This window comes from Acanthopagrus latus, chromosome 18 (genome assembly GCF_904848185.1).
Source record: "Acanthopagrus latus isolate v.2019 chromosome 18, fAcaLat1.1, whole genome shotgun sequence".
Taxonomy (NCBI): Eukaryota; Metazoa; Chordata; class Actinopteri; order Spariformes; family Sparidae; genus Acanthopagrus; species Acanthopagrus latus.
In genome coordinates, this window is record NC_051056.1 from 26,715,479 (window position 1) to 26,740,720 (window position 25,242).

Sequence of the window (25,242 nt, forward strand, 5' to 3'; positions counted from 1 at the left end):
TACATTAAAGGAGACATATAATGCTCATTTTCATAGTTCTTAATCTTATTTTGGGTCACTACTGGAGTAGGTTTTCATTCTTTAATGCTCAAAAAACTCACCAGTTTTGTCATTTCTGTCCACTTGCTCTGCCTGAGACGCTCTGCTTCAGCTCCTGTATCTCTATAAGTCAGAAAATATTGTATATATCCATAAACAAAACACTGTGTTGAACAATTAAATGTTACAGGTTATGTTATCAGGCTATAGTTGCCTCTGAACATATTTTCTTTCTCAACAACTTTTAACTAATCACTGTAAAACTTCTTTGCATTACTTTTTGGATTAATATATTACATTACATGTGAAGATCAGGCTATTTAATTAAATATACATTCACTTGCATACAATTCCACAAATAGACGCCCGATAGTGTATTTTAGATGTTTTTCCTTTCTGCTACTCTGAAGACGTCGCGATGACGAAGTCTGTCTAGTGCACGAAAACGTCGTGTCTCTCCCTCAAATGAATTCCTCAACTTGCAACTTATAACCGTACAGAACTTTAAACGGAAGTAAATCAGCTCAACTACACCTTACCACGAACAAATAAAGTCATTTACTGTTCATATTGTGAGGCTGATTACCGAAAGGAAACAAGGTTCTAATTAAAGTGCCAACATCGGCACATGCTGCTTTCCCCCCTGCGACAGTCACATAAACAATTTAAGCAGCTAATTACAAGACAATAATTGATTCTCCACCGGGTCGTATAGAGTTTGAGCCGCTGCGTTTATCGAAAGGCACAACTTTCTGATGACATTTATTCCCGCTGCCACCTGTCCCCATAGATCAATACAATAATGGAGCTCCTCGGCACCATAACAGCTTCTTCCCTTTCATTTTATCCCCGCGCACTTCATAACAAAGTTGCCGACATAAGTCAGCCATGACGTGTCTCCTCAATTACGTGACACTGGGCGAAAGAAAGGGGTGACGTGATGGATCGCCGTCAAAGCTCTGGGGAGCCCGCGAAGCCAGAACCGCAAAAAGCCACGAGGTTACCCATCTGTCAACAATCTCAATTAACCAGCGTACGAGATGGAGGCTCACGCCATGACGACAAAAAAAACAAAACAAGGGGTCTCCATCACGACGGTGGGCGAGATCCCATGTTTTGTAAGAGGAAAACTATGTATTGAAGTGAGCCCGATTGGACCATCCATCAGCGGCGGGGTGAGTCAAATTGAAATCTGACATTTAGAGCCTCGATGCCGTTGCTCACTGGCACTGATATGAACTATAGCGAGTGACAAATTGTTTGTATCAGGCCCGTCCCTGGGTGAAGCCTCTGATGATGTTTAGGGTTCAGATAGACACCCTTGACATTTTGCTGAAAGGTCACGTTTTGTGTTCATTAAAGCTCCCTCGTTACATACAGCCAGCAGAGGGGACGCAGATTATTGTCATAATCCGGGGTTGTGCCGACTCGCGGACGCTTCCTCGTTTGTTTCGACTCCTCTCAACGTCACGACACGATGAGTCATCCGACAGACTGTCAGGAGCGACATCACAGGGAGGTTTTGTCGAGGCGGTCTGCTAATGTCGCCTCGGTAAAGTTTCTTCTCCCTTTTTGTGCCTCTCGCGCAAACTCACAAAGAAGCTGATCCGACTCGCAAATAAGTCATTTCCAGCCGTCTCCTTAAATTTCAACTGAAACGACAAAGCATTGCAATGAAGCTCATCACTCTCTCTGCGTGTGCCAGGACGCCTCTGACAGTCTCACAAGGGGAAAAAAAATAAATAAAGCATCCAGGATTCATTGGATTCTGTAGCAGCGTGTCCATTTACAGCTGAATTAGGAGACCGATCTGTAATTCATTTAGCATCTCCAGCAGACAAATTAGTGTCTTGGAATGCAAAGCTAATAAACAGCTTGAAGCGGCATCGATATGTACGTAGTCCTACGTTGTTGCTGATAAGCGTGCGTAGCATTTTTGATTAACAAAGCTCCTCCAGGGGGAACAGTCGGGTAAATTGGGCCATTTTCCTTTCATCGTTAGTGAAAGAGAATACAAATAGATATGCCAGTGCACCTGCTGGTTTTTCACTTACAGGTGAGAATCATGCATTAAATTTTACTTTGTTTTGGACATAAGATGGCGGTTCACTCCCCAAATGTATCCTCAAACGTATTCATGGGAAAATATTACACTATAGAGTATGTAGGAAGACTTCCAGAGGCCCCAAAAAGCCAGAGGACCACTATTTGGCAACCATTTTATCCTTGCTCTGCAGGGAAGAGCATCTATATGTAAGTACATTTTTAAGGATTAAGTACTCCTTTCTGCGTTAAGACAGCTCTCCTGCTTCTTGAGCTGAATAAACCGGTGAAAACACCACTGTGTTCAATAAAAAATGCATCACCACAAACCTGAAAACAGGGTTATTTTTCGTTTGCTCATGAAAACTTGACACTTCGGAGGAGACACAGTGTTCACAGGCCCAGCAGATCAGATCTGCTCCGGGGCTCCCCGGCAGGTTGAAGGCCTGGTTCTTACCACTCTCGTGTCTGTGCATGAAATATAAAGCTGAAGCCAGTTAGGCGGTTAGCTTAGCTTAGCACAACAACTGTCAAGCCTGTCTCTCTGTCCACAGGTATCAAAATCTGCCTTCCAGCATCTAAATCTCATCAATTAGGCTGTTTTGTCTGTTTTATTTGTCTAATTAACTGGAGGGGAGTCGCAGGTTTTTAAACTTTGTGTGGGAGTGTCCTTACAGGGTTGACCCAACCGGGTGTGAGCTCTAGAACCAGTCGTGAGCTCTAGAAACCCACCTGAAGGTTGTTTGAGTCAACGACCCACAAGTGGCCACCAACAACTCAGAAACTCAGAGTTCACAGGTGTCCTGAATGATTCTGTAAGGACACTCCCACACAGAGTTTAAAAGACTGCGACTCCCCTCCAGTTAGTCAGAACTGAAGGAGCCTCTTGGATGAGAGGTGAAACATCTTCAAGATACTGAAACACTTTTGAATACAGGACTTTTCTCTTACTCAATCGAAGGATCTGAGTACTTAACACATGTTTTAACCTCCCAGTTCTACTAACAAATAATAAACCAGAATGTGTTTGAACATTGTTGCTGTTTTTGTCGCTTCATTGGTCATAAAAATCCCAAGTTAAAATCTTTTCTCTTGTCAGCTGACTTCCATCCTGTTGTCACCTGAACGAGGCCGCTTCCTCGTTTTGTGGCAGCGGGACGTCATTGGACGGCGACAGACGCATTTAAATTTCATTGGTCCGTATTTACGTCAGTCACCCAGGTGGACGGGACTAAAGCTTTCAGCATGAGGAAATAGATGCAGAGGGGAAGCAGTCGCGTTGTTTATCATCTCTCTCTGAGATTAGAAGTGAATTAAAATGCTCGGAGGTGTGTTTCTCCTCTCGCTCCTCGGCTTCGTGCCTCCTCCTGCTGCCGACGCGCTGGACAACGGTCTGGCTCTGCAGCCCACGATGGGCTGGCTGCACTGGGAGAGGTTCATGTGCAACACCGACTGCGACCGGGAGCCCGACAACTGCATCAGGTAAGAGACGAGAGAGCGGCCAGATGGAGGTGATGCAGCGCCGTCAGGGGAGGAAGTCATGTGATGGTCTTCTGTGATCAATACTCCTCCTCCTCCTCCTCCTCAATCACACATCTGATCTATAAAATATCTGATCTGAAACCACATCCAGGTGATTCAACATGTGTGAAGGATCTTAAATGCATTGTTATGAGCTAAGGGAGTGACACACTGTCTGGGGAGAAGCATAAACATCTGATGAGACAAACAATCTACAAATACAGCAATTACTCCACATTTATGACACGGCCTCATGTGATCACTCCTCAGTCCTACCTGTGGCATCTTGTAATCATGAGAAGGGAAAAGAGAAAATGAGGTCAGAGATTGTGAAATAAAGCAGCAGACATTGGATAAGCCTGATTTAATTTGCCTTTATTTGGTTGTCTTTTCGGTTGGAGGCTCTGCGAGATATTGACGTGTAATGTGATAACCCAAATTTGCAAAACACTCTGTGAGGAAACAAGGAAAATTAAAGTCTGCACTCATTCCAGAGGCGTAAACAAGAAATGTGTGAGGTAACAACAGGGACGGAGCAGACGGGGAGAGAAACATGTGAGGACACGAAGAGAAATATTCTCAATGAATCAATCAAGTATCTGGTCTGTAAAACATCAGAAAGTGTTGGGAAATGCCCGTCAATACTTCTTAAACCCAAGACAACAAGACAACAGTCTTGTTTTTATTCAGATATTTTTCAAACTTAAAACTAAAAAACTAGAATTGCACTAAAACAAACAGGAAACAACTTTAAACTTACATTTCGTGAGAAAACATTCATTTTTATTGCTTCACAGATACGACACACATCTTAAAAATCTTAAATAAGTAACCGTGAGGTCGTCCTGCACAAGTAAAGGAGAGAGAAATGGTGGTAAACTCGTCTCCCTGCTGTGTTTTTAGCTTGGATTCTGTATTATTAACACACAAATTAATAGAGAAATCTATATGAGACTGTACGTCAGCGAGCTAAACAACTTTTTCATGTCATTCTTGTGAAGATATTCAGGATAATCTAAACAATTCGCTCAGCACAACTGATTATGGAAAGAAATGGTTTCAGATTAATTTAGTATGAAATGTCTGATGGATTCAGCTCCCAAACCCTGGGTTGCATTATTGTATTACAGAGGCATCTTAATTTATTGTGAATGTTGAGGTAAAACAAACCAAAAGAGCACATAAAGCCAAAATCTGAAGGCACTCCTGGGTTTATATCTGTGAACAGCCTCTATAACATGTGTTACATAATCACTCCGTACATGTTTGATTTTGGTTCCGTGGAAGGTTTTTGTAGGATTTTGATGGTGTAGCACAGGAGTGCCCAAACTTTTTCTCCTGGGGGGTAAAAACTGTGGGGTGAAACTCACCTTTTGCATTTTACTGTGTTGTATTGTTGAGATGCAAAATGTTTCCTTCTTTGACCATCTTCAGATTCTGCAAAATACTTAATATTTAAGATCCTTTACAGATATTTTTTTTTTCCTCGCACCACACTTTGAGCAGCCCTGGTGCAGAGTTTGCCTTGAAATGAATGTGCACAAACAACGTTAATAAAAAAACTTGTTTATTGCCTGTTGCATGGTTGTTCACTGCAGTAATAATCACAGCAGTGTTGCTGTGTGGGCACATCACTCGGGAGCTGCTGTTCTGCCGGTCCAGTTTCTTCTTACACTTAATGATTGTTCATAATCATCTGGTTTTTCTCTCCAGCGACAGATTAATCGTTTAGACTATGAAAACGTCCCAAAAGAAGGAAAAAAACATTTCCAATTGGTGGTTGACGCCTCGGTCATAAAGACAACCTGATTGCTTTTCCATTTTCCTCAGAGAAGTAACTACCAAAACAACACAAAACAAAACATGAGCTCATTTGTTTATTTAATCTGTAATGAAGACAGATAGAAAAATGGTGCCAGGCTGCCAGTTTGATCGGATCCACGGTCAGCATTCATTTTTTCGGGGAGATTTCGTGCCCGGTGGCAGATGAAACTGAGAAGTGAAAGCGAGTTTTGTGGGGAACCCGTCCAGGCGCTGCTGCAGCCGCTTCACATTAACTTCATCATAATATGTTAAAGCAAAAATAACTTTTTTTCTAACAGCGGACTGGCAATTAACCGACTAATGATTGCATAATTACATAATCATAATTACAAGTTGGTCTCTTCCCATATATTTCTTTGATGAATGCAGAGCAGGAGTATTGCATAATCCTGCAACATTAAAAGGGAAACTCTGTGCTGAGTCGTGACAACAGTAAAATGTCTCACTTCCGGTGCAAAGCAAATGTATTATTCCCCAAACAAAGCTTTCTGAACGGCAAATGTCAGCCTGTCGGTTGAATTGGTTCTTGTGATCCATCAGCCGACTGCGAACCACAAAAGAAATCCGGCGTTGTTGTTTTTTTTGTATGTTTTTTTATGAATGTAGCATGTATTTGCTTCTCGCACACGACATTGAACGCTGGCGTCTTGACTGATACTGTCGGCCCCGCCTGTCTCCTCCTGTCGCCCTGGCAGCGAGCGCCTGTTCATGCAGATGGCAGATGTGATGGTGAAGGAGGGCTGGAAAGAGGCCGGTTACGAGTACGTCTGCATCGATGACTGCTGGCCCTCCCACCAGCGCGACGCCCAGGGCCGCCTGCAGGCAGACCCCAAAAGATTCCCAGGGGGCATCAAGAAACTGGCCGACTATGTGAGTAGTAGTTAAGAGAAAGAGGCGCAGAGACTCTGGGTGTGAAGAATATACTATTAATGCCGTAATTCCTCCGTAGACATCAAAGAGAGAAGAGGGGCTTCAGACAGACTTTAGAAAAGTGGGGAATACTTTCATTTCAGTTCATTTCAGAGATTTCACTCGCTGGAAGGAGCGCCGCAGATTTAATTCAAGTGGGTGCTGAGTTAAAGATGTAGTACGTAACTTATACGCATGAAAAACTAGTATATTTTGTTGAGTTCTGTACTCACATGATCCCAAATCCCAACAATGTTCCAAACCAGAGGGAAAAACCTAAAGTAGCGTTGTGTTTCATGATGTCGCCTGTTGCTAGTTGTACTTTTACGAGGAAGGAAGTCGGCGGACGTGACTTAAAACGTCGCCTCAACTGTGAAGATTTGTGTCTGAGTCACATCAGATCAGATCAGACAGCTACCACGATCCCACGCTACTTACGTCTTTTTGTTTTGTTTCGATTGAGAGACCTCTAGTGGCAGAAATTATGCACTGTTCATTTAAAGGGACAGTTCACCTCAATATAAAAAATACGGAACATATGTTGTCCTCCTATTTGTAATGTTGTTTTACATCTAGATTGTTTTGGTGTGGCGTTCTGGGTTGTTCTAATTTCGTGATATTCACGATAGCCATTATGTAAAAAATGAAATATTGATATCGTGTTTGTAATAGACGTGATGATATCATGTGAATAGATGTCAGGCCTTGTGTATCTTTTGGTTATCTGGTTCATTTTACTTCTTCCATCAGTTTAGTCGTGCAGGACAACTTTAATGTTTGGAGTGCCTGGATTTCTCCTTTTTTGACACTCTGAGCAGCACAAGCCATCTCGTCCCATCATACTCAAGAGAAGGCGGACGTCTCCACAGCAGATATTCTCCAAAAACTGGGAACTATCTAGACGAACGTCCTCTTAACGAATCTGCAATGCGTCAGAGTTTGGAAAATCCTTGATGAGTGAAAAGTTCGGGAACTGCTGGTTAAATCACTCTTGGAGTAAAAGTGATTACACAGTCAGATTACATATTCATTATACATCCGTCTGAGCCATGCTGCAATTATTTACATAATGAACGGGGAAAGAAACAGATGTGGAAGTCAGGTTCTCAGATTTCATACCGGTAAAAACTCATAGCACCTGGAGCCAGAAGGAGAAACCGTCGGCATATTTTGTCTTCTAGGTAGGAGGGTGCTGTCGTTCACCATCTTTGTTAGCAGAGGAGCTGCTGGAGTCTGAGACCGCTGTGACAGGCTGATTCCTACTCAGGCAGCTAGAAAGTTCCGTTCACCTGGATGTAGATATATTTAGGCCCAGTGAGGCTGAGCCCTGTTAACAGCAGCTTCAGTTTTCTTTTAGCTGTGCAACATCGCCACCTGCTGGTAGAAAACCACAACCTGCCAAATAACAGAGGACTAAATCACGGACTCCTTGTGTACTAAGGTCCATTCTCTGGGGCTGAAGCTGGGCATCTACGCGGACGTGGGGACAAAAACCTGCGGCGGATACCCCGGCAGCCTGGGCTACTATGAGACAGACGCTCAGACTTTTGCCGACTGGGATGTGGATCTGCTCAAGTTCGATGGCTGCTACATGGACTGGACCTTGCTGGGAGAGGGTGAGCTTCTGTTGGGTGCAACAATGTCAGTAGTGGTTGCTACTAGCAACAGGATGTTCATCTGGAATCAGATAAAACTATGTAAATATCTGAACATGGTGAAGTTTGGTCCACACATAAGCTGTCAGGTAAGTCCCAGATCATTGCTTCACTTAAAGAAAATGACTTAACCAAACCTGGAGACATGACGTGGTCACTTTTAAATGACATCTTTATAAATATCCTGAGTTTTTTGTTGCTCCCAATTCATACAGAACCTTTAGAAACTCATTAGAAAAGGTGTTTTCATGTAACGGTTGATAATTTTCTTTTTCTTTTTCAGGCTACAGCAACATGTCCAAAGCTCTGAACAAAACCGGGAGAAGCATCCTGTACTCCTGTGAGTGGCCTCTGTATGAGTGGCCTCACCAGAAGGTGAGAGACTGTTTATGTTAACTTTAAATCAGATATCTAAATCAATTATTCTGGTTTATTTTATCAAGGATTCTGCTCAGTGATGACACCATCACCACATCGTGTTTTATGCGATATAAAACATAATTTCTCTCCCCCCCGCAGCCCAACTACAAAGCCATTCGTGAGACGTGTAACCACTGGCGCAACTTCGATGACGTGTACGACTCGTGGAGCTCTGTCAAGTCCATCTTGGCCTGGACCGCTTCTCATCAAGACATCATCGTCCCCGCGGCCGGACCCGGGGGCTGGAACGACCCCGATATGGTACTCCACTCCACTCAGGCTCTGAGTGCATTCTTTGACCTCAGACTAAACATAGAAGCACAGCCTTCGAATTCACTTATTTGCATCCTTTCTCAGATAAATGAGGAGATTGAGGCTGCTGTCACAAACATGAGTGGTGTGGATCTTCTCAGCTGACTGTCACACAGCAGCAGATACTCATAACTCCCCCCAATGTTCCTTAAAAATCAAGTAAAAATAAAATAGAAGCACTTTAGAGTAAGAAAAGATCTCATTTGTCAGTAGGAGGTTGTTGATGTGCTGCAGACTGTCCGTGCGCCTCACATGCTCCGTTATTTACATATTTATGACTCTGGTCCGTCTCTCCAGCTCGTCATTGGGAACTTTGGCCTGAGTCACGACCAGCAGGAGTCTCAGATGGCGTTATGGGCCATCATGGCAGCCCCTCTGCTCATGTCTAATGATCTGAGGGACATTTGTCCTCGCTCCAAGGGGCTGCTGCAGAACAGACACATCATTGCCATCAATCAGGACCCGCTGGGCAATCAAGGATACCTCACTGCCAAGGTAGGTGAGACGAGACATGGAGTGACAGCTGTCAGCTTTTATAGTACATTTAGTTTCTGTGTGACGGGGCGCTCAAAGTCCAGACGACAAGTCAATCCTGACCCATTCTGAGCCTCTGCTGCATTTTGGATTCATTTATGTATGAGCAGACGTGATGTCTTGATGTATTCCTCTCTGACACACAGACAGGGCTCCTAGTAAACTCAAAAAACTAGATCTATATTCAAATTAGAGGTGCAACAAATAACCGGTATCAGTAATACATTTAATACTGATACTATATTAATAATACACACATAATATCTTGGAAATAAATCAATGCCTTTTCACTTTGTCATAGTCGCTGGCCACCAGTGGCATAAAAAGAAGCAGTAACTGTCAGCAAGTTACTGACTGTTGGTGCATGGCTACTACCACAAGTTCGTACAACTAACGCTCTTCGTCTCATTTGACAAAAGAAAAAACACTATTTATTTAAAGACTGATAGGGTTTGGGGGGGGGGGGGGGAACACTAATTCAAACAGTCAAGAAGCTTAATTTTATCCAACAAGTTGAAATACAAGAACCTGCATCTGTGATCACTTTGTTCTTACAGCACTTTGGTAATGACATGCCAAATAAATGTCATTTCTTTCAACTCTTATATTATCAAACTCACATTCCTGTACAACATGTCCCCAAGTAGCCTGCCTCAAGTGTTCAAATGTACTACAGCATTTAATATCTAATAAGGGTGTGAGCAATTTGACATTAGTTAACTCCCGTTATCTCCAGCTGTTCACAACCCCTGAAAATCAAATGCAGACCACTGACCAATACATTTGAGAAACCCACTGTATAAGAAATGCTTCAGCTGGGCTGGCAAAGCACTAATTACAGTTCCAAGCATGTAGTAATACTGCTTTACATTGCCCCAGAATAAATCTTGACTTGTTCTACAGATGGACAGTTTTCAAGTGTGGGAGAAGCGGCTGTTGGCGAACCGACAGGCTGTCGCCGTGCTGAACACGCAGGAGATCGGTGGTGCCAGAGGGTTTTTGCTCCGAGCTGCTCCTGGCTTTAAACTCTGTGACCCCCAGTGTAACGTCACACAGATCCTGCCTCAGTATAAGGAACTCGGGGTGCAGGACCCACACACTAAAATAGTGGTGTCAGTCAACCCTTCAGGCACGGCTCTACTAACCATCACTCCCATCAGCAGCGACTCCAGCGCGCCTTACAAACTGCACTGGCAGGACACGTCTGTCCAACGCAAGCACACCATCACTTTGTAATCCTCAGGTCACCTTCAGCTGCTTAAACAAAATGTCCATGTTTTAAAATGTGTGCAGGTTTTGCTTTTTATAAAATGAGTTAAGAGTTTGAAATTGGCTTCAACACACACAAACCGCTGCTAATGTTGTATTACAAATCACTGGAAAATGTTTCTGCACACTTCTGTGAAGCTTGAATTTGCACACTGGACAAATCTAGTGAAAGAGAGGCAAAGAAGCAGCCAAAGTTTGTTTTAATACATTTATTGAAAATAGTGACAACCGCCTCCAGAAAGCTGGCCCACAGTTTAGAACTGGATGACCTGGCCCTGTAAGAGAACACATGAGAAAACTCAGGTTAAAAACGATGCTCAAGTGGAGCTGAACAGTGACTTTTCAATGCATGACTCACTTAATGCTGCAGGAAAATGACAAGGGAGTTTTAAATCTATGCTGATAAAGGTTTGTATTGAATTTAAATAAAGAGGTTTACTTTTAACAGTTTGAGCTCAGCCGCATCATTGACATCTTAATCTGATCAATATTTTGGGTGTATACAGCAGTTTATGCTGGTTGAGGCGGGGTTAATGTTAACAATTACGCCACTATCCTGTATATACACACAGTCCATCTGTCTCATTGTTGTCAAAGAGCAGGATCCAGCATATTGTTATGGAATTACTCATTTGTCTTCAGTCCTCTGTGGGACTGTCTGAGTCCATGAGATAATGGCTTAGCAATGGTTCCTGGTTTTGCATTTTAACATGGACTTCCTGTAGGAATTGCCAAATTAAGACCCAATTTTCCATGAACTGATGTCCTTACCTGACCCCCTTTCCTACAATCAATTCGGGAGTAGGATTGAAAGTTTCACACCTCTTATAATTAATTAATGCAAGGTTAAAAACACAAATGCAGCATTAGGACAGAATGATCACTGATCCCCTCATCAGCATGCAGGAGGTGATACAACACGAGTAAACTGGACTTTTTTTCCTCAGCTCTAACAGTATTCAGCACAATCAGCCAAATTACACATCACGTCTCCTGTGACCTCAGTAATTTTTGGACCATCATTCCTCATTTTTCATCTATGGTGGCATCACTCCTCAAAATCTATTAATTTCATACCGTGCCAAAGGAAATCCTCTGCTATTAAGCTAATTTGCTCAAGTAACTGTCAATCTAGAAACAGTGTTTTGAGTGGCTGAATCAACAATTCCTCATTCAGATGAAGATCTTTCCACAAAATGTAATCTTTCCCTCTGTATCACCAAGTTTCACCATCAATTCCAGCTTTGATACCCACTAATGATAGTGATGCACATTGTTCAACATGTTATCTCTACTGGTGTGCCAGTTTAACCAGACACACTGCAAACTCCCTTAAAGACCACTTATTTTGCTAATATGTTGTCATGACAGTTCAGCCTGTAGTTTTCTGGAGTATTTTGCAGCTTCCAAAATTTAATAAACTCAACCCTGCTTTTCCTAATCGGCTGTCAAAAGACTAACATTAAAAATATGTAAATTCTCAACATACGACTGGATTATTAAACTTTAAGTTCCACCGCATCGATTTGTCAAATTTGTCAAGTTTTTCAGTCCAGAAAGCATTTTAAAATGCTCTATAGTAACCGTGGAGACAGTGCACTTTAATATGAATGTCTTTAACGATGCCTACCTTTCTCTTCTTGTCACCGCCCAACTCGAAGTGCTTGCATCTCTTGATGGCCAGCATTCTCTTGGATCTGCAGTTGGGCTCCACACACTCCAGCCTCAACACAATCTTCTTTGTAGTTTTAGCCTTGACGAGAACACAGCACGCCCGTTACCTCCAACCTCACAAGTACGTGACAGCAACAGATCAGACATCACAAGAAAGCTGAGCTTACCTTCTTTCTGAAAATAGGCTTGGTCTGACCACCATACCCGCTCTGCTTTCTGTCGTATCTCCTCTTACCTGCAGAACACAGCGTGAAGTTCAGTTTCGTGTCATTATACAAATCTCACCGCACACATGCCCACACGTCAGTTATAGATTATTCACCCTGGGCGTAGAGGGAGTCCTTTCCCTTCTTGTACTGGGTAACTTTGTGGGGCTGGTGCTTCTTGCACTTCTTGCAGTAGGTCCTGCGGGTCTTCGGGACGTTCACCTGGACAGGGAAGACAAACACTGAGCATATTTGCAAAAACACCTGGTAGCACGTCGCTAAATCACGTTCAGTCTTCTCGATGAAGATGTGCCAACCACTGGAATATGTAGTCATGAGGACCACAACGACAGTATACTAGTTCAAACTGTATACGTCGTGTCTCGGAGGCAAGATTTAAAAATAGCCATTAATGTAGGGAGCAATGTGGACTCGTGTTTATCGTGTAGCTAGCTGTTAGCGCCGCGTTCAGAGCAAAGGTAGCTGACGTTAGCTAGCAGGCTAACACGTTAGCATTGTAGCTTCAAAACATGAGTTCAATACGAACCGTGTGTGTGAACACGTGAAGCAGTAATATACAGTTACGTTAAGTCTGTTATTTATCATTACGTGCATTCTGACTGACATTAGATTAACTTTTAGTCTGAATGGAGGCCGGCTGAGGTGCCTTGCAGCGGCATTTCTAGTCAGACACAGCTAGGACTGCTAAAGGTGGATTTAACATCTTAAAACGCACACAAAACGTATAATACTACCATCGTGACGTGAATCAAAGTGTTGTTGATATATCAGAGTTAACTACACACGGGAATGATTGTTTAATCGGCAAGATTGAGTTAGATTCGGTGAAATGTATCCGTGAGAATTATTCCCTACCATGGCTGCGCCCCGATGCAGAGGAAAAGAGGAAGACTCAGACCGGAAGACGTCCCTAATGTAGAGCTCCGCAGCGCCGCGGCCGCACGACGCGCCCCCTGCCGGCGGGAGACAAAACTACAACATATACAAAACTGCTCAGCGCAGGGAGGGAGGCATGTAGGCTTAGTTAAAGTCAATGGGCAGACTTTATAGTGCATGTAGAGGAAATGAGTCACAAAGTTTGCACATCTGTTGTCACTAAACAGAACAAATTCCGCAGAAGATTAAGTGACAAACCCCCCTGAAATTAGCAGCGTTGACAGTTCAACTGCATGCAGTGCAACAGACACGGCCCCGGTGTTAATGTTTAGCCCGCTTCCACTTATCAACCAAAACTGTCCAGAGGGCTGATATGAAAATGAGCAGGAAGAAAAAGGGGAAGTAAGCGGAGTCGATTCCTCTCTGTGGGTGGGTTTTAAGTTTCTTGCATCACAGACTAACACACATTCTATGGAAGGCGAGCGACCGAGGCAAAGGTTCATGTGCCACAGCTTCAAGCCTCAACAGCATCACAGTGGTCTGACTGATGCTTGACTTTTTTGGGTGTCTGGGTAAGTGTCAAAGCTTCGTTGGCTGTCGGCTGTGAGGTCAAGATGTATTTTTAGACATTTGTTCAGATGTTTTTAAATCAAGCTGTGTGAACGCATTTGATGAACAAAGTAGTAGTGAGTGTTCTGTTGAGTACTGAACTGAAACCTGCATTTTTTTTTTGGATGCAAATTTTAGTGTGCACTCCCTACACAAAAAAAACTACACATACAAGTCAAATTATAGTGACTTTGTCTGCTAAAATGCAAAGTTCGGCTGATTTTGTTGTGCTCTGCTGCACTTGTCCTTATGTATTTTAACCCATCGTGCAGCCCCACAGTGGTTTTGTTGTGCGGTGGGGTTATAATCTGATAGCTTCTTGTGGTATCCTTCATTATCTGCACATCACAAACGCTGTCAGCATGTGAATTGTGTGAGCACTTTGATACAAATGTTTCCCAGAGAGATGCATCTAAGGAAATGGTAAATACTACGTGTGAGAAAAAAAAAAAATCGACCTCCACAGTGTTAAATCGATTTGAATTAGCAGTTTTTCCATCAACGTCTTAGTCGCTTTCTTTCTCTCTCACACACACACAGACACACACTTGACCTCTTATCGGTCAGGAAACGCCAGGAAAAAGAGCATCTTGACAGGTTCCTGTTCAGCCAAGTCCTTCATGATAGGGTTATGTTTGCTGTGTCATACATAGTGAAAGTCATGCAACAAACAAACTCTATCCTAATGCACACTTTCATTAGTGGTTATAACTTATTAGATTTCATTTTTTTAAACATGTTGCACTGATGGTGACAACGTATTCAAATATATATAATAATATATCTTTTGATTCTATGAGTTTAAGAGGGCAATCTTAAGAATACATGAATGAAAAGTTGCCCTCTGTGCTGTAATACATGAATCGCTTAAATGGGGCCAAACTTCTTAAGAAGACAGACTGAACTGTAATGATATAGAATACGAAATTTCACAATCCAGGAACAGAACGGCAGCTGTGAGAAGAAGCCTTAAAAAGTGAGAAAACCAACTCTGCAAAGTGTCAGAGTGCTGCTGCGCCGTGCAGAGACCAGAGGCCAATTCTGCAGGTTCAGACTGGTACTTTGTTATGATTTTGTGCAGATCCCAGGTAAGTTTGAGAAGATTATCTACATGTGAGAGCGACACAATGTCAGGTAGAAGAGCTGCAGGGCCGCTGGGTTTCTTCTCCCTTCATGTTGCAGTACAACACTGATGCAACTTCCCTATGAGTTTGTCTGTGTCAGCCACCGTGAGTCAACTCCCTTAAAAAAAAAAAAAAAAACCTACAAAAAAAGTCTCTTTTGGCAGCCATGACACAGTGAAACACAGACGTACAGCTTCAGTCGACCGGCTCTAATATCCAGAGAGTAAAGAGAGAGGGGACGGTATGTCAGTCTTTTCATCACGGTCAGTGGCATCCAGGAGTTTATTGACCTCTGCTCAACTTAGTGATGTGAGAAAAGATTTGGTGGCGACGAATGAGGAATGAATAAACAACATTTCGCGGAATAGGGAACAATGCTGTCTGCTCATGACAGCACAAACAGAAAAACAAATAGGTATATTGTCGGCCTGGTGTGTGGAAATATCTCGCTCCTGGTTTGCGAGGGAGTGAGAGAAGCTTTCTGGTGGCGTTACAGTTGAGATGATAGAAGGAAGTGCTCACAGGCTGAAAATAGGCCGAGCTGAAGTGCACTCACATCTGACAGAGACTAACAGGCAATGAGCGTTCAGCTGTGTGACGAGGGTGAGTTGAAGCATCTGACAGTCCGTGTTTACCTGGAAATATGACGCCTTGACTTCCTACCTCCGGTCATTGAGTGCTTTTGCTGTGTTTTAGAGATTAATACGTGGTTTGCAGACGTCAGAGCAGAGTATTAGCTGCTGGGAAGTACTTCTGTGGTTACTGCTCTCTGGGTAAAAGTGGTGGTTCAATGTGATCCAAGTTCAAGTTTGACTGGTCTGTCTACTGATGTTAAAAGTCAGCGGGGGAATGTAACTAAGTACATTTACTCAAGTAAAACTTTTAGATACTTGTACTTTACTTACACTTCAACTTTTTTCCATCTTCTGCAACTTTAAACATCCACTTTACTAAATTTTGGAGGCAAATATTGTACTTCTTACTCCAATACATCTATATGATAACTTTAGTTACTAGTTATTTTTTGCCAATTAAATGCTGCATCTGTGCCAATAGTGCATTTTTAGAGTAATTAATTTTCTTGGCAATCAGATTTAAAAGAATCAGAAAAACATTTTGAAACAGTCCATACTTGTATGCTTTACTTTTATTTGTACGATTGATACTTAAGTAGTTTTGATATTGGTAATAACAGGATGGCCAGTGTTGTAAAAAGTACCTAAAAGTCATACTTGAGTAAAAGTAAAGAGACTTTTGTAAGAATGAAAGTCACCAAGATGATTACATTAAATGTAACTAAGTACTGAAAGTCATTTTCTTCCTGCACTGCCAGATGTTATAATATATTTACATATTTACTTCAGTTTTAGGAGTGAGGGCATATTTCTGTACACATTATTCTCATCCATTATCCGATATTAGTGGTAATTTGCTCCACTCTACTATCATCTAGTTATTGTGTCAGTAGGGGCTTTGTGTTGTTTTGTCAGTTCAGCATTAGTACTGAGCAGTGGCTAAAAAAAAACGACACAATAAGCTGTCAGAAACTAAAGATAAAGGACCGCTTTTACAGGTAAAATGTGATTGTGAATGTGTTGGAGAGAGAATAGTGACCTCGTGACGATGAGATCATTGGAGTTTACCAGTGATGTTGTTTGTGTTCACGCCAAAGAGCCAAGAACTCACACCTACACGTGTTACATGAACTAGGTTATTGTATTAATAATTAGGTTGCTGCATCCACAAATAGCATTTAGAACCAGGTTAAAAAAAAAAAAAAGTAGGTGTGATGTGTAACAGCGAAGTTAAAGTCCAAAACGAAGCAACCGACTTTGTGTTACTCGAAGCAACTTCTCATATCGAACAAACCGACGAGTGAAGGAGTCGCTTCCAAACACGCCATCACATCGGGGAGACGTAGCGTAGAGGAGGGTCGGTGGACACACTCGTCCAACTCGACAGAGGCGACGTGACGATGACGAGGATGGCTGAGGGGAACAGATGTGCCACAGGAAGTGGGGAAGGGGGATTTTGGAAACAGAGGATGTTGCTGGCAGTAAAAGCAGGGCTTATGCAAACTACAGCTAATCACACACTGATACGTGCCGGCGCTCATGCTGCCTCTCTCTCAATCTCTCTTCCCAGATCTAAACTCTCGCTGGCGATAGTGCCAACCGCTCTGACTCTATGAAGTGTAAACTGTAAAATTCTGTGAGAATACGCTTTTCAAAGGAAGTCAAAACACTGAATACTAATTGTGTGCAAAAGGCTGCCATGTACTCATTGCTGAGCGCAGTGGTCTCGGGTGAGACTGTCGCAGCTCTCGGCGAAGTGATGACCGCCTGGGTCGAGGTGTGAACGTGTTGTTTGATGAAAACAGCCTGTTTCTGCTGCTATACAAGTGTTCATTATTCCCTTGTTTCCACGTAGATTAACCCTGGCTGAATCATGTCAGACAGTATCCTGGAAGAAATCTTCATTAAACGATCCCAGCAGAAGAAGAAGACCTCCCCTCTGAACTACAAGGAGAGATGGTTCGTGCTCACCCAGGAAAAGATAGCCTACTATGATTACGATCCTGACAAAGGGGTACGTAGGTTTGTCTGGGATTAACGTTCTCTGGTAACCTTAAGAGAACTGTGCAGCTATATTTGTCTGAAGTTACCTGACTGTTTCCCCATCTGTTAAGCAGAAGCGAAAAGGTCTGAGAGGATCGGTCGACCTCGAGAAGATCAAGTGTGTTGAGACGGTGCAGCCGGAGCTGAACGCCCCGCAGGAGCGCATGTTTGCATTCCAGGTGAACACTTTTGTCCATGTGCACGTCTAAAAGAGAAGATCAGTGACAAACCTTGAACAACAACATGTACTACTTCAGCCACTTTGTATTCTTACTGGTCCAAAAACATGATCCTTTATGCTGCTTTTCATTTTGGAGATGGAGGCACATTCTCCTGTATCACAATATCACTCACTGCAGTTTTTATACTGAAGCGTGGAAGGATATTTCTTGTGCTCCGTCAAAAACCACGTAGAAGCCTCTAGAAGTAACACACAGGTGGCTCGTAACAGCGAGCGTCCTTCTCGACAGACAAAAATCATCCAGTCCTCCGATGGTTGATAATGTGAAAGTCCATTGTTAAGAAGTGAAACCGCCTCTCACACTCAGATGTACCGGGGACTTTCAGTGACTGTGCAGGTGTCACATTTGCACTTGTGTTAACTTGACTGCAAGGTAGCGTGAAAAATGTGTCCGTCTGGCACTTTACACACAAGTAACAGCATTTAAACAGCGTCTCTGCATTCTCTGAAACAACTGAAGAAGATGGGAACTTGGACTTACCCGGCGTAATCCAAGTCTCTGGAAGGCCATTTATCCCAAACTGATTTGACGTGTGTTGAGGATGGGGTGCGGCTAACACTTTTAGCTTTAAGATTAGCCTTAAAAAGGGTGGGAATATCTTCTTCTTTTCAAATCAACTTCAGATATAGGGGCGTACAGAGAATGATTATGCCGGACAGGCAGTGTGGAGCAACTTTAAGTTGTTCACCGTTTTTAAGCAAGTCAGCTTCTACTTTGCTGTGAAGCTCCAGAAATGTTTTTAGTACTGCAAAACTCTGCAGTGTCATAGGGCTGAGTTGGAAAAGGTGAACAGTTCCTCTAAGAAATAGAAAAGGAATGTCTTTGTCATAAACAGCTCATCTGTATTGGCTCTTCCATTCTCGCCGCAGATCATTTATGATGAGGGGCCGCTGTACATCTTTGCAAAGAGCGAAGACATCCGGAATCAGTGGATAAAGAAGCTGAAAGAAAGTTAGTATATGCGTACAAATATTCATACATGTGTCTGGTGTTTATCTGTCTTGTCCTTCACAGTATCTCATGTGTTGTGTGACAATATTGGATCGTACCCAACATCGTCCACTGCCTGCCCACACAACAGGGGAGCTTGGAGCATATGCAAATGAAAATGTTGATATAATGGAAATGTTGTGTGTGCGTGCGTGTCTGTGTGTGTGTCTGTGCGTGTGTGTGTCTGTACTTGTGCACAGTGGTTCGCTTCAACAAGGATCTCTTGCAGAAGTACCATCCTTGTTACTGGATGGATGGGGTGTGGCTGTGCTGCCAGCAGGAAGTCAAACAGGCCATGGGTTGCAAAGTGCTGGATAATAAAAATGGTGAGAACAAGACTCCCGTTGATCTGAAATCAGGAACAATCAACAACCAGACCTCAGCCTGCGACTGAATAATTCCATTTATATACTAACAGGCTTTACATCTCAACCATCACGGCGAAGAGGATCCAGGAAACCTCTCCCTCCCACTCCAACAGAGGTACACATGCAGGCCCTTTAGAATAACATTCACAGATTACAGATTTGTTTTAGTAAAACATCCACCAACTCGTTTTATTTCAGGAGAAGCCTGTTCGGCCTTTACCTCCGCAGCCACCTGAGCCGGCAGCTCCTTCTGTAGGCATGACTGTTATAGCAGAGTATGCTTACACACCAGTGACGCCTCAAGACCTGGAGCTGAGGAAGGATGAGGAGTACACCATCCTGGAGATGTCCGACCCCAACTGGTGGAGAGCCAGAGACAAATACGGGTGAGATGAAAGCAGGATCTACTCATTTTGAATGTCTGCACTTAATCTTATAATGACTTTCTGGTGTGAATCCACAGAAGATCCCACATATACATGAGGAAAAGTCAGATTGATTGATTACCTGTGAATGAAAGGTGCTTAAAGAGGAGGAGTAAGCACACTGAGTAGAAAATAGTTTAAATACTAATATATATACTCAGTTTTATTCATACAGCCCAAAGTCACAGTCACATTGCCTCAAGGGGTCTTTACAGTCTCGACTGTGAACAACATCAACTGTCCTTTGACCCTCGATTTAAGTAAGAAAAACCTCCCAACAAAAGACAAACCTTGTAGCAATGGAAGAAACCTCAGGCCACAGAGGCAATAAAAGACACAGACATGCAGTAATTCATTCATTCATTCATTCATTGTGACACAGTAGACCTGGCCAAGATGCACATTTGTCTGTTTAATTGTATGTTTGTAATAATAAATACAATGTTGTGTTGTTTTATCTCGCAGGGCGGAAGGATATATACCTAGTAATTATGTTGTGGAAGCAGAAAATGGGCTAGAAAGATTTGAGTGAGTATGGGCACTATTGTTACGACCATCTTTAAGTTAGCAGGTCAATACTTAAAGGGAAAGTACCTTTTTCGTGCATTATTGTGTTATTGATTGCAAAAACACAATATACTAATATATCCACGTCTATTTTCGCAGCTGGTATTGTAAGAATATGAACCGGAGCCAGGCAGAAAAGCTGTTAAAGACCGAGGTAAAACGAACAGCTTCGACGTGTTTTTTAATACGATTTAACTCGACTAAATTTGATTTGAAACGTTTGAAATACACACGTCTTTGTTGTTTTCCCAGAACAAAGATGGAGGCTTCTTGGTACGGGACTCGAGCAAGGCCGGGAAATACACCGTGTCTTTGTTCACGAAGGGCGGCACGTGAGTAAGCTCTGTGGTGTTAAACCTCTGCTGCTCGACGCTGCACCATTTGTGTGGCTGCTGTATCCACTGCAGCTCCGGCCATGTGTGAACGTATCAAAAGAAGAACTGTTTGTAATGAAAGCGGAAACAGTGGGCCACAGAGGGAGAGAGATGTAAATTATTCATGCAAATCCTGGACTAATCTCCCCGGCAGAACTTATCCATCGCAGGGGCTGTAAGACTGCGCTGCATGATGGATAGCTGAGAAGATATTAGTCACTCATGCATACACGATAGGTTCCTGTGTCGATGAAAACCTGTTGACTAAATCTGCTTTAAGTCGCTCTTCGCTGTTCTCTCCTCAGGGAAACAGGTGGAAGCTGCAGGCATTATAACATCTGCACCACTCCGTCGGGACAGTTTTACCTGGCGGAGAAACACAATTTCAGCTCCATCCCGGAGCTCATCAACTACCACCAGCACAACGCAGCAGGTTAATACAGCGGCAGGATGTTCAAAAATGGAAACAGTCAGAGTTTGTTTATCAAAAGTGTCTTCATGAGTGGATGTTTCTGTTGTCTCCATCACTAGGTATGGTTAGCAGGCTGAAATACATCGTCACCAACCGGGCGCGGCCGCCATCAACAGCTGGACTCGGTTATGGTACGAGTCAGAATTACTGTTGCTCATGTAACGTTTGGTGTCCAACCTCAAGGTGACTGATCAGACGGGTTATTGTGTGCAATCTATGAACCACCAACAGAGCGGTGGAGGGACGACGTGTTTGTTGGCTAACCCGGATGTTTCCCTCGACAGAGAGCCTGCTGGATATTTGAATTGGATTTTGGATAATCGCCATCAATAAGACAACAAACCACAAGTTTATGATACTAATCTTCACAGATGAACATCACTTTTGTGATTTTTAAATTAAATTACAAGAAGTAAAAATCCAATGTAAGGCTGTAAACAGACGACACTGCGGTGTACAACTTAAATATCACACTACTAAATGTCTTACTACACAATTATTTTACATGTTTGCTGTAAACTTTTCAATCTACAGGTTGTGAAGTTAGACGTAGAACAGTTTGTAACTAAAGTGTGGACTAATATGTTTAGTGTTCATGACAACATCTGTTGTCTCATTTAGCCACTTGTTAGAACCGCATATGTTTAAGACAGCTGAGTGCTTTATAATCAAACTGTGGGACATTTAATGATGTATTTTATGTCGCAGAACAAAACACGTAAATATAATTAGCCTGTGGTCACTACAGACCTTATTTCAGTCATTTAACCGAAAACCCATTGAAAAAATTGTAATGATTTTGAGAAGAAGGAACCAGAATTAAAAAGCTGCTGCAAGTGATATTTTCTCATTAAAATAAGTGTTAGATAGTTTTATATTCCAACACTAATCACTGTCTTGGTCAGTCTCCCGCCCACTGCTCATGTAAATGTTTTGGCATCCCTGCCCACTTTATCCAATCAGGACACAGAATTCCATAAAGAGGCGGTCCCGTCTGCTTGTCCTTGATCATCCTGTTTGCTGCTGTATGTCTGGTAATGGACAGGAAGTTGGCTAAAACAAGCAGATTTAAATGTCCCAACAGCACATTCATTATGACATCCGAGCAATCGTAGATTAGCATAAAGATATTAAGGGGAAACAGCTAGCTAACGTGTTAAATATAATACAAGGAACTTTTAACTGGCTATGCAATAGTCTCAGTTTCATACTGATGCTTCTACATGACCTACAAGAGTAAACAAAAAAAATCTACCTATATTTATGCTTTATTAATCTCAACGTCTGTCAAATAAGAGCTGTTTACAAGGGGAAGTGTTGAGAATGACGTGAGCATGACTTTCTAAAATAAACGGAAGCTCGAGCCAGATCGAGATCTTTACAGCAGTAGGCGGCGGTGCTCATTATACTTTTGTCCACAGGGGCCGCCAGAACCAACAAAAAAACAAAATTAAAGTTCCTTGTAGCAGCTGAGATTCGTGATCTTTAGACACGCTGGACATTTGGACACAGTTCAGCCGCCTGTTTACCTTGTTTCCAGTCCTCATGCTGAACCAAACAGCCGGTGGTCTCAGAAAGAAAACTATTGAACTATTCCTTTAATGTAGATACCACAAGTATTAAATGCCTCCTCTTAATATCCTGTTTTCTCCAGGTGTTTGGGAGATCGACCCCCGTCACCTCACCTTCATCAAGGAGCTGGGCACCGGTCAGTTCGGAGTGGTGAAGTACGGAAAGTGGCAGGGCCAGCATGACGTGGCCATTAAGATGATTAAAGAGGGCTCCATGTCTGAGGACGATTTCATTGAAGAAGCCAAGATCATGATGTGAGCAAAACAAAATGAGTCTGAATTCAGCCTGAGTTGGTATATTGGAAACGATAATGACGATTTTGTGCTGAAGCTTCTGTAACTCATGACCTCCGTCTCCTTTTTGCTCAAACCAGGAAGCTTCGCCACGAGAACCTGGTCCAGCTGTACGGCGTGTGCACCAAACAAAGGCCCATTTATATAGTGACCGAGTTCCTTTCCAATGGCTGCCTGCTGACGTACCTCAGGGAGGGCCTGAAGCAGCACCCGACCCCTGTCCAGCTCCTCGAGATGTGTAAAGACGTCTCTGAAGGCATGGCCTACCTGGAGACGCAGCAGTACATCCACAGAGACCTGGTGAGAGACGCAGTGCCAACACGTATCACAGTACATTTCTTTATCCCCGTATCTTGTCATGTCTAACATACCAGGATTTGTATTCAAGGATAACAGCAAATGTTTAATGATTACACCTGAATCCAGAGTGTTGTTTGGTTTGTGTTCAGGCTGCCAGGAACTGTTTAGTAGACGGCAATGGCACCGTCAAAGTGACTGACTTTGGACTTTCAAGGTAAAATTCCTCACATGCCTTTACGAAAAACAGTGTATTAGCTCCCACTTCACCAAATACAACTGTGAAATAATACGTACAAACAGGCCTGCGGAGTAAAGGAACGTGTGGAACAGCATGTTAAGGGTACAGAAAAAGAAGAAGAAGAGGAAGAAGGGGATTAGGACAAAATTATCATTTTAAAATAAAGAATTGAATTGAATCAATCTGGTCTTCATTAAAAGTGATAAATGAGATTAGATAGAAGTCATCTGATTGAAATTTCTTTTATCTTGTCTTTATTTACATGTGTTTGATATTGAGATAATGAAAAAGTAACAGAAAGTAATCAAGTTACATTATACTTTCACATACTTTACATACTTTCATGTATTGATACTTAGATAAGGACTTCAAGTTGGCAGAGCTTCTGACCCTCTGAACTTTTTTTCAGTGTAGTATTTGTCCTTTTTTGTGATATTAATAAACAACCTGAACACTTCTTTCTGCTGCCGTAGGTATGTCTTAGATGACGAGTACACAAGCTCAGCAGGTTCCAAGTTTCCTGTGCGCTGGTCGCCTCCCGAGGTTCTCCTCTACTGCAAGTTCAGCAGCAAGTCAGACATATGGGCGTACGGTGAGTGATTTCCTGACTGCTTTTCTGATCTGTTGCAAGTGTAATCTTTGATTCCAGGATCATACATCTGTTTTTATATCATTAACTGATTCTTTATATACTCAGGGGTTCTTATGTGGGAGGTGTACACTTTGGGACGGCTTCCGTATGAACGCCTTAACAACACGGAAATAGTGGAGCAGGTGTCCAGGGGCCTGCGCCTCTACCGCCCCCAGCTGGCCAACGAAAAGGTCTACAGCATTATGACCAGCTGTTGGTTTGATGTAAGTAGATTTTGGATGGTGCTGACAGTCTGTGTAATTGTTTTTCTGCTCACCGACCTCAAAAACATCGCTTTGTTTCCGTTTTCAGAAAGCAGACGAGAGGCCCACCTTTGAGCAGCTGGCAGTAACAGTTCAGGATGTGCTGTACGACCTCCAGTAGATTTCAAGATATTACACACAGAAACAGTTCACTCTGATCTCTGCTGATCGCTGTATGTCCCAGGAAAACCACAGTCACACTGAGGTCGTCTGTAATGTGTCACTATAATTCATTCATTAGGAAGCCTTTTTAATCACATTACTGGAAGTACAGTCCTGCAGCCTAGAATTTAAAATGTGTATATTTTATTGACGGTAATTGGATTATCTGTCTTTATTTTATTGTGTGCGTGTGTGTGTTGTTTTGTCTGGGATCATTGTGAAATGTAGGCACCTTTGCATGTGGAAAACAAGCTTTTTGAAAAGGTATGTGTTGCACAAATAAAAGCCAAGTATAACAGGCTTGGAAGTGACTGAGACATTATATAAAATGAAAATAACGTCTGATAGAGCAGTTGTTTTCACATTTAATGTAGAAATATTATTGTATACATTGGTAGTAGCTTTATTTGTTCAATGAAAGAATCAGTTATTTTTAATAAACTTTATGTCAAATAGATAACAATAATAAGAGAGGAACAGAATTGAAAAACATAATGAAAAGCAAACTCAAACAGAAGAAGCAAGAAAAATAGAATCAAAACACCAAAATAAAGATTAAAATGTGAGTTCATGACAATAAATTCATTCAAAAATCTAAAACAGTCATTGTTTTGATGGCTTTTTTTTTTTGCAGAAAACATTGATATGAATATGTCCACGTCTTTCATTAATACAAATAATTTGGGGGGGA

The 25,242-nt window shown here is 42.4% G+C and overlaps 3 protein-coding genes across 8 annotated transcripts; 2 read left to right on the plus strand and 1 right to left on the minus strand.

Annotated features, from left to right (window-relative positions):
- The first annotated feature begins 3,297 nt into the window (after positions 1-3,297).
- gla (galactosidase, alpha) lies at positions 3,298-10,576 on the plus strand. The gene is made up of 7 exons (XM_037077202.1): positions 3,298-3,564; positions 6,123-6,297; positions 7,778-7,952; positions 8,275-8,366; positions 8,511-8,672; positions 9,021-9,218; positions 10,161-10,576. Exons 1-7 carry the CDS (start codon positions 3,401-3,403, stop codon positions 10,491-10,493), a joined length of 1,299 nt encoding a protein of 432 aa, XP_036933097.1. The 5' UTR covers positions 3,298-3,400; the 3' UTR covers positions 10,494-10,576.
- Positions 10,577-10,719: 143 nt separating this feature from the next.
- On the minus strand, positions 10,720-13,332 carry rpl36a (ribosomal protein L36A). 2 transcript variants are annotated; one of them, XM_037077203.1, is made up of 5 exons: positions 13,283-13,332; positions 12,523-12,628; positions 12,368-12,435; positions 12,157-12,279; positions 10,720-10,801 (listed from the first exon to the last, which is right to left on the minus strand). In XM_037077203.1, the coding sequence occupies exons 1-5, from the start codon at positions 13,283-13,285 to the stop codon at positions 10,781-10,783; spliced, it is 321 nt and encodes a 106-aa protein (XP_036933098.1). In that variant the 5' UTR covers positions 13,286-13,332; the 3' UTR covers positions 10,720-10,780. The 2 variants fall into 2 exon arrangements, with proteins under 2 accessions (XP_036933098.1, XP_036933099.1); XM_037077204.1 differs by lacking the exon at positions 13,283-13,332 and adding an exon at positions 13,162-13,203.
- Positions 12,183-24,851, plus strand: btk (Bruton agammaglobulinemia tyrosine kinase). 5 transcript variants are annotated; one of them, XM_037077198.1, is made up of 18 exons: positions 12,183-12,321; positions 17,467-17,625; positions 17,729-17,833; positions 18,766-18,847; positions 19,087-19,212; positions 19,305-19,369; positions 19,453-19,640; positions 20,145-20,207; positions 20,346-20,400; positions 20,499-20,578; positions 20,926-21,053; positions 21,152-21,223; positions 22,747-22,918; positions 23,038-23,257; positions 23,407-23,471; positions 23,969-24,087; positions 24,193-24,350; positions 24,439-24,851. In XM_037077198.1, the coding sequence occupies exons 2-18, from the start codon at positions 17,485-17,487 to the stop codon at positions 24,508-24,510; spliced, it is 1,911 nt and encodes a 636-aa protein (XP_036933093.1). In that variant the 5' UTR covers positions 12,183-12,321; positions 17,467-17,484; the 3' UTR covers positions 24,511-24,851. The 5 variants fall into 5 exon arrangements, with proteins under 5 accessions (XP_036933093.1, XP_036933092.1, XP_036933095.1 ...); XM_037077197.1 differs by lacking the exon at positions 12,183-12,321 and adding an exon at positions 13,782-13,875; XM_037077200.1 differs by lacking the exon at positions 12,183-12,321 and adding an exon at positions 15,213-15,277.
- Positions 24,852-25,242: the final 391 nt, after the last annotated feature.